An 8,450-nucleotide genomic window follows, 5' to 3' on the forward strand; every position below is an offset into this window, starting at 1 on the left:
GGGGGGGGGGGGGGGGGGGGGGGGGGTTTGGGAACCTGAATCAGCAGCAGCAGCATTAAAAAATGACGGCAGTTCTGCTCACAACCATATTACTAAGCTAACTTCATCTTCAACAGTAGTTCTGCTCACAACCATATTACTAAGCTAACTTCATCTTCAACAGTCTCAAACAATCAATGCAAAAGAAGCATAAGGACTGGACAAACTGGCACTTGAATTTCTCATTTGCTTATTAACTAATAATCTTCAATTACAAAAGCTCTTCCTAATGTCTAGCATCTCCTATATCCCCTGAATTTCGTCACTAAATGGGCGTATTGCCCCTTCTCCACCATGCGCGTTATAACTTTATGAGCCTCAGAAAGCTTTCCAGCATTTCGCAAATAGCTTACAAGGGTACTATATACAACAAAATTTGGTCTGCAACCACGGGTTTCCATTTCAGCCAGCATCGAGTAAGCCTCATCGAACTTACCCGCCATACAAAAACTGCGAATCATGGAGTTGTACGTCAATACATTAGGGAGCTGACCCTTCATGACCATCTCATCAAAAAGCTCCCTAGCTTTCTCATGCTCCCCAGCCACTGTGTAGGTTGTGATCATCACAGTGTAGCAAGCAACATCAGGAATGCACCCCTTGTTTCCCAGTTCATCAAAGAAATATTTGCAAGCATCCAAATTTCCAGCCCGACTAAGTCCATCGATAAGCGTCGTGAAGTGAAGAATGCTGGGATCAAAACCCACTTCCCTCATGTGGTTCAAAAGATTTAGAGCTGCAAGAGGTTTGTCTCCTTTGCCAAGAACAAAAAGAAGAATGTTATAAGTATGATAATCAGGAGAAAACCCATTTCTAGCCATTTCATCAAGCAATCTGTGAAACTGATCCAATTTCCCCAATTTGCACCTTGCATACAACACCACATTATATGTAAGAATGTCTGAGCTGTGACCATCAAGCAGCATTTGCTGATACACCCACTCAATCAACTTGTACTGTTTTATCACAAGTAGTCCATGAAGAATCGCATTATAAGAGTGTTTAAACGGCCTAAAATTGAATGTTTTTGATTTGATAAACCTCTCGACAACTTTCCTAGCCAAGCCTGCATCACCACAAGTACATATCAATATCATAAAAGTCCTTGCAGTCACAGGGTACCCTTTCTCGGTCATCTCATCAAGTAACCTCCACATAGCCTTGAACTCCTCACATTCAGCAAATATTTTCATGACCATATGATACGAGCTCGCAGTGTGTCGATAATTCTCGACCTTACTGGACCACACGAAGAACTTGTACCCCAATTTTGCACATTGAGTTTTGTTGAGAACATTTACGCTTCTCAAAATCCCCTTCAGAACTTCCCTAACAAGAACCCCTGAGACCTGTAGTTGCAGTTCATCCAAAGCCAGTAATGTGTCAAATCCAGGACCGTCCTGTTTGAGAATCTCAATAACTTTTTCAGCATCAGTTTTCGCATTCTCTAGAAAAACCTTTCTCATTGACAGATCATCCTCTCTACGACTCCCAATCTCACAGGAATCCAAATTTTCATCAGTAAAATAACCAAACTCCGATCCCTCCAACCTCTTCTTATTGGGTTCCACAACAAACTCAAATCGATCATCACCACTAAAGCTCCGATTACAGATTGCTCGACGCACAATAAAAGAAGTTGAAAGCAATCTGCAGACTATCCGCGAACTCACAAGCGATAAAGAGTTCATGGTCGATACCCATTATCGCTAAAGACTCACAATACTTGAGAAAAACAAGTAATCGAATAACAGAGCAAAAACGACCAAGTGGAAAAGCGCCGAAGCATTTGTTTTCCACAGTTGGGAGGCATCCATTAACATGAACACCCCCAATCTTCCAATAGGTTACGAATCCAACAGAAAAGTCTCATTTGAAAGATAATCTAATCAGCCTCTTGAATGTCAGTGTAACATTAAAAAAAAATTGAAGTTCGATCAAAGACTTATCTGAGATTTCGCGACTTTGTAGAGATCTTCGAAGTTGAGGCTTCAAAACAAGATCGAATTTCTTTCTTCAGATAGAGTGAAACAGGAGAGGAGTTGCTAGGGCAACATGACCTGAAACACAAAGCAACTCTCGAGAGCCGTCGATTGTCGTTTCTCCACCCAGATCGCCTCACTTCCCACCGTTCGACATGTCGGACATAAATTTATTTATAAAAAAATATTTGAATAAATGTAAAACAAAGTGGAAGGTTATCTTTATGTTACTAACATAATATATATACTAAAAAAGTTAAATATTCGAATTAAACTAAAAAGAAAGATTATTATTAGCGTCTTATATATAAATGTAAATATAGAAAGGAAAAAACCCTCAGCATATTAAAACAATTTCATATTGGCATGGATTAATGTTAAATAATGATGCTAAATATATAAATGCAGAATAATATTATAAAATAATTTTAATTGAGCTCCTAATTATTTTAATAATTTCCTTACAAATAGATAGCAAATTCGTAATTTCTTTATTAGAACGAGCATTCTAATCGGGCAACTTTCCTGGGTACTTCTGTAACAACTGTACAATTCCCCACAGCGTAACATTGTCTCCACGCAGGCCTTTCCCCCCACGACCACAAGCCTAAAATGGGCCTTCTTTTGGGCCTCATCCAACATGGACTTTGCTATTCCCGTTCCACCCCAGGGAGTACTCTGGACACGTGGCATGCAGCCAACGATTCGGACATTATAGTTGTTGAAAAACATCGGATTTGAATCTCTATATTGTACCATTTCCAACATTTTAATGATTTAATTTTCAATTTAGTGGTTAAATGGTTACTATCTAATAATGCTATTACATCATATTAATATAAAATAATTTTGATGAAATGTCCTATAAATCTTAAGTAATTACTTTAAACTTTAGTATAAATTTGTAACTTAATTTGTTGGAAATGTATTTTTATTTTAGGTAATTACTTAAAATCTTGTTACGGTCCAGGAACATCCAGCCTCCGATTCTAATACAGTAGGTTATTGAATTGTGAGGATATTTCTAAATAGCGACCGCCCCATTCGTGTATAAATTTCAAAAACATTATGCACATAACAACAATAAAAAATTTGGTTAAAATTCTTTGATTCATTATTTAATTTAATGTGTGGCACCGTTAGAAAGCCTGCAGCCCAACTCCGTTTCGTCATTTTTTCCGTTTCCGTTTCGCTCTCTATCGCTGCTTTTCTCATAATCTCTTCACGTCTTCTTCGTCATGTCGTAAGTTTTTCTTAGTAATATCATTATTTATTATTAAAATACCATGATTTTTATACGATGTGTCGGTTGATTTTATTAGCCGACGCCCAATGGGAGGGACGCGGAATTACATATTTACCCTCACCGGAGTGAAGTTCAATTGCCATCTGTAAATTGTACGGCATTTTCATGGAGCGAGAAGTGCCGTACGAGGAGTTCTGTAATTGTGAATGAAGAAGGAGATCGAGACCGTCAAAACTTCGACACGTGTCCGGAGTACTTCCGTTGGATTCACGAGGATCTAAGGCCGTGGACGCGAACGGGGATCACGAGGGAGATGTTGGAGAGCGGGCGGCCAAAGGCGGGTTTCCGGCTGGTGATAATCGACGGTAGGGCTTACGTGGAGAAATTTATGGATGCGTATCAAAGTAGGGATAAGTTTACGCTGTGGGGGATCCTACAGTTGTTACGGTTGTACCCTGGTAAAATTCCCGATTTAGACCTCATGTTCAATTGCGAGGACCGGCCCAACATTTTCATTGGTGACTATAGTGGGCCCGGGCCCAATTCGACGGCCCCACCTCCTGTGTTCCGATACTGTGGAGATGATGACACGTTGGACATTGTCTTTCCTGATTGGTCCTTCTGGGGATGGTAAATATCAATAAATAAATATTTAAATTTTATAGCTGATGTGGATTTATATATATTTTAAATCGTAGGCCTGAGATAAATATAAAGCCATGGGTACCCCTGATGGAAGATCTAAAGCAAGGCAACAAAAGGACAAAATGGTCAAATAGAGAAGCTCATGCTTATTGGAAGGGGAATATTAAAGTTTCTATGGTTCGATATAAACTTCTGGGATGCAATCTCTCTCGTGAGCACGATTGGAAGGCTCGTGTGTTCATGCAGGTTCCTACGCTTCAATATCAACGGTTTCATTATTATACCTTAATTTTGATGAATAATAATGGGTTTATAGGATTGGGATAAAGAACAAGAACAACGATTCAAAAACTCCAATCTAGCTGATCAATGTGTTCATAGGTAAATTTTGACGCTTGCTTTTTTTTTTTTTACTGATGTTTTATGGGTATAAAATGATATGAAAGCTACTTTGTAGGTATAAAATATACGTGGAGGGGGTTGGTTGGTCGGTGAGTCTTAAATACATTCTTGCTTGTGATTCGGTGACATTGATGGTAAATCCCTATTACTATGATTTCTTCACTAGAAGTTTAGTGCCAATGCATCACTATTGGCCAATCAAAGATGACGACGACATGTGCAACTCTATCAAGTTCGCCGTCGATTGGGGCAATACCCACCAACAAAAGGTATAGATGCTTAAATCTCTAGAGAGATCGTAACGACGTAGTTGATAGTTTTACCCTTTTGAATTTATAAAAGAAAAGATATAAAATAGTGCATCTAAATTAACCAAAACCTCTGTTTTGTTTATAAAAACTTACGATCTTCGTGACTTGTTAGGTACGGGCAATTGGGAAGGCAGCGAGCAAGTTTACCGAGGAGCAGCTAAGGATGGAGAAGGTGTATGACTACATGTTTCACAGTCTAAATGAATACTCCAAACTCTTAACCTTCAAGCCAACCATCCCACCAAATGCTACTGAACTCTGCTTGGAGGAATTGGCTTGCCCTGCCCAAGACTTAGCCACCAAGTTTATGATCGATACTCTCGTAAAACGTCCTTCCTTTTCAAGCCCTTGCTCTTTGCTTCCGCCCTTTAGCCCAACCGATCTCGACAATATTCGAATTAGAAAAGAGACTCCAATCAAACAAGTCCAAATGTGGGAGAAAAATATGTCCTTTATATGAGATTACATGCAAGAGCATGTTACCATATCCAATGAGTCCTTTAGTTTTGTTTCTTTTTCCATACTTCCACGAAGTTGGGAGGCATGTTGGTTTTGTCTTTATCAAATGAGTCAATAATAATAATAATAATAACGACACTTTTTAATTACATTTTTTTTAATGTAATTAAACCTAGAATTTGTATAAAGGTTCAGATTTTAAGTTTAGTTTGAAGAAGAATTCTTGTGAAGAGTGTTGGATCGTAAGAACGATGACAATTAGGATCTCTCAGGCTTTCATTACTTTCTTCCACTTACGAATGATTTAAATGGAGAAGGTGAAGAGTTTGTAATGCAAACCTTGATTCTGTAGAAAACGAAAAAGCGCGCCAAAGCGGTGGCCACCGTGTCTGTGTAAATGCGTCTGTGTGCGTGAGAACTGAGACGAAATTTTGGAGTGCAAATTTCATGGGGAAACAGAAGCAACAAGTGATTTCTCGATTCTTTGCTCCGAAACCCAAGTCCCCATCTGTTTCTTCTTCTTCCTCCTCCGCCTTAGCTCCGCCGACCCAATCGTTTTCACCGCCGAAGATATCAGCAACAGTCACTTTCTCCCCTTCCAAGCGTCTCATTTCTTCTGCACTCGCTTCTCAGTTAACGCCACCCAAATCCTCTAAACGCCCGAAACTCTCTCCTCATACCCATAACCCTCTGCCTTCCGTCTCCAATCCCTCGCTTCACAAAAGATTCCTCGAGAAGTTCCTTGAACCCATTGAAAACTCCTTTGAATCTTCTAATCAAAACCCCAAAGCCCCAACGGGCGGTGATGCCAAATACACCCCTTTGGAGCTACAAGTTGTGGACCTTAAGAAGAGGTACCCTGATGTTCTTCTCATGGTGGAGGTTGGTTACAGGTACAGATTTTTTGGCCAAGATGCTGAAATAGCAGCTCGTGTTTTGGGTATTTATGCCCATTTGGATCGTAATTTTATGACTGCGAGTATACCCACGTTTAGATTGAATGTGCATGTGAGGAGGCTGGTTAGTGCAGGATATAAGGTGGGTGTTGTCAAGCAAACTGAAACCGCTGCGATTAAGGCTCATGGGTCGAATAAGTTAGGCCCCTTTTGCAGGGGACTATCGGCTTTGTACACTAAAGCAACATTGGAGGCAATCCAGAATTTAGGGGGAGCTGAGGAGGGATGTGGGGGAGAGAGTAATTACTTGTTCTGTGTAGTTGAAAAGAGCATGTTGGTGGATAATTTGGACCGTAGAATCGAATATGGGGTTGATGTGAAAATTGGGATGGTTGCCATGGAGATATCAACTGGGGATGTTATTTATAGGGAATATGATGATAACTTCATGAGAAGTGGGCTTGAGGCAATGCTCTTGAGCTTGTCTCCTGCAGAGCTTCTTCTTGGGGATCCCATATCAAAGGCAACAGAGAAGGTATAAATTATAACTGTAGTTACACACATAATGTGTCAAGGACGAGATGAGAAAGAGCTGTTTATAATCTTTCTTCCTTTTGGGCAATCGTACGTTTTTATTCTGCTTTGCTAGGTGTTCGATCGAGTAGGAAGCCTTTCGTTTACTGTAGCATTGAATGCTGTTGCGTGCTGTACCGATTGTGTAGTTTGTATGCCTCATGATTGTGTGGTAGGGTAATTGAAGTTTATGTTAGGATGAGTGCCAATTTTTACAATGAAAAAGATGCTGTAAATATATGATGTCTACAACTTCAATTTTAGTTTGAACCGATAATTTTCTCGAGCTTGATCCTTTAGAGTAACTTGGACATTCTTCTATCAACTAGGACGCTTAGTCATCCATACTGCAGCATCATGTAGTAGCTAGGACCTTACTTTTTCGGTTTTTCCTATTGTTATTTAAAAATAATTACAAAATTACTTTAATGGACTCAGTATGAAGAATGCTTTCTTATGTTGATTTCTTGACTATTAGTTATGTACTTCCCCCATTTTCTTGGTTGTTAGTTTCTGGTCCTTAATATACTGCAACTTTCAATTATTTCTGACAGCGATCGTTTGTGACCAGTTATTACTAGGTTATGCTGGACCTGCTTCAAATGTCCGTGTGGAGCATGTTTCACGAGATTGCTTTAAAGATGGCAGTGCACTTGCTGAAGTGATGTCTTTGTATGAAAACATTGACAAAGACAACTTAGCAGCTGATCATCACGACCCTGATACAGTGTTGGCTGAACGAAAAAGTGATCGCATAGCAATTAAGGTACGTTGTTAGGGATTTTCCTAGCATCCCAACTTGCTTTATCTTCATGAAAAAAATGAATTTTCTAGACTATGTGTTGTGATAACTGATTTGCTATTCACCTCATTTCTTATGAGATATTTTATGTTGAATTTGAAGGAAATAATGAACATGCCAAATTTAGCTCTTCAAGCATTGGCCTTGACCATTCGTTACTTAAAGCAATTTGGTTTAGAAAGAATTGTGTCCTTGGGATCTTCTTTTAGGCCATTCTCATGCAAAATGGAGATGACCCTCTCAGGCAATACACTCACACAACTTGAGGTAATTTCCTATATAAATATACTGCACTTACCTTACTTTTGGGCATATGATTTGAACTTAGTTTTCAGTGCTAATACTTTTGATCTTTCAGATTTGAATTTAGTTTGTATTATTGATGGCTATTCTCATTTACCTGCTCAGGCGTCGTTTGTTTTACTCACGGTAGAAATATGCGTATTTCTTAGGTTTTGAAGAATAACGATGACGGTTCTGAAACTGGCTCTCTATTACAGTGCATGAATCACACTCTTACAATATTCGGTTCGAGGCTTCTTCGCCAATGGGTATGTATCATATTATGTTGTCTTTCATGCTTTTAGGTTTTTCATATTTTCACTTCTAAAATTTATAATTTATGGTACAGATAACACATCCTTTATGTGAAAGAGACATGATAATTGCTCGTCAAGAGGCCGTTTCTGAGATTGCTGCAGCTATGGTATCTTCAAAAGTAACTCAAAATATCAGAGAGTCAGATGAAGAAGATTCTGATGTAATGGTCATTGAACCAGAATTGAATTATATACTTTCTTCAGTGTTAACAACCTTGGGAAGGGCACCAGATATTCAGCGTGGAATAACACGAATCTTTCACCGAACTGCAGCCCCGTCAGAGGTACTAAGAGTTACTTTTATCTTTCATATGCCCGAAATAAGAGCTAATTTACATATAAATGTAATGACATTGTGACACAGCTGATAAGCCTTTTTGTCCATTCTGCTCAGCTGTTATATGGTAGCTTCAATCTAATGGCACTTCTATAGACGGCTTAGAGTATATCTATTGCCATCTTTCCCCCCCCCCCCCCCCCCCCCCCCCCCCCCCCC

General features: G+C 39.4%; 4 protein-coding genes across 4 annotated transcripts in view; 2 read left to right on the top strand and 2 right to left on the bottom strand.

The window, feature by feature from the left end:
- LOC111430468 (protein O-glucosyltransferase 1-like) overlaps positions 1–117 on the bottom strand; it is a 4,429-nt gene extending 4,312 nt beyond the window's left edge. Inside the window, exon 1 of the mRNA XM_023066698.1 lies at positions 36–117. Within this exon, the coding sequence (XP_022922466.1) occupies positions 36–56 (21 nt within the window). The 5' untranslated portion in view covers positions 57–117. The remainder of the gene's footprint in view (positions 1–35) is intronic.
- An 81-nt stretch (positions 118–198) lies between these two features.
- On the bottom strand, positions 199–2,180 carry LOC111430470 (pentatricopeptide repeat-containing protein At1g55630-like). Its single transcript, XM_023066700.1, has one exon. The coding sequence runs from the start codon at positions 1,728–1,730 to the stop codon at positions 273–275; it is 1,458 nt and encodes a 485-aa protein (XP_022922468.1). The 5' UTR covers positions 1,731–2,180; the 3' UTR covers positions 199–272.
- A 481-nt stretch (positions 2,181–2,661) lies between these two features.
- LOC111430515 (O-glucosyltransferase rumi homolog) lies at positions 2,662–5,085 on the top strand. The gene is made up of 6 exons (XM_023066780.1): positions 2,662–2,694; positions 3,344–3,897; positions 3,966–4,158; positions 4,229–4,293; positions 4,370–4,583; positions 4,738–5,085. Exons 1-6 carry the CDS (start codon positions 2,662–2,664, stop codon positions 5,083–5,085), a joined length of 1,407 nt encoding a protein of 468 aa, XP_022922548.1.
- A 257-nt stretch (positions 5,086–5,342) lies between these two features.
- The window catches only part of LOC111430887 (DNA mismatch repair protein MSH3), a 6,842-nt gene continuing 3,734 nt past the window's right edge, over positions 5,343–8,450 (top strand). The window contains exons 1-5 of the mRNA XM_023067361.1: positions 5,343–6,515; positions 7,125–7,319; positions 7,458–7,622; positions 7,808–7,906; positions 7,987–8,238. Of these exons, the coding sequence (XP_022923129.1) occupies positions 5,532–6,515; positions 7,125–7,319; positions 7,458–7,622; positions 7,808–7,906; positions 7,987–8,238 (1,695 nt within the window). The 5' untranslated portion in view covers positions 5,343–5,531. The remainder of the gene's footprint in view (positions 6,516–7,124; positions 7,320–7,457; positions 7,623–7,807; positions 7,907–7,986; positions 8,239–8,450) is intronic.

The sequence above is a fragment of the Cucurbita moschata genome, unplaced genomic scaffold, assembly GCF_002738365.1.
Source record: "Cucurbita moschata cultivar Rifu unplaced genomic scaffold, Cmos_1.0 Cmo_Scf00034, whole genome shotgun sequence".
Classification (NCBI taxonomy): Eukaryota; Viridiplantae; Streptophyta; class Magnoliopsida; order Cucurbitales; family Cucurbitaceae; genus Cucurbita; species Cucurbita moschata.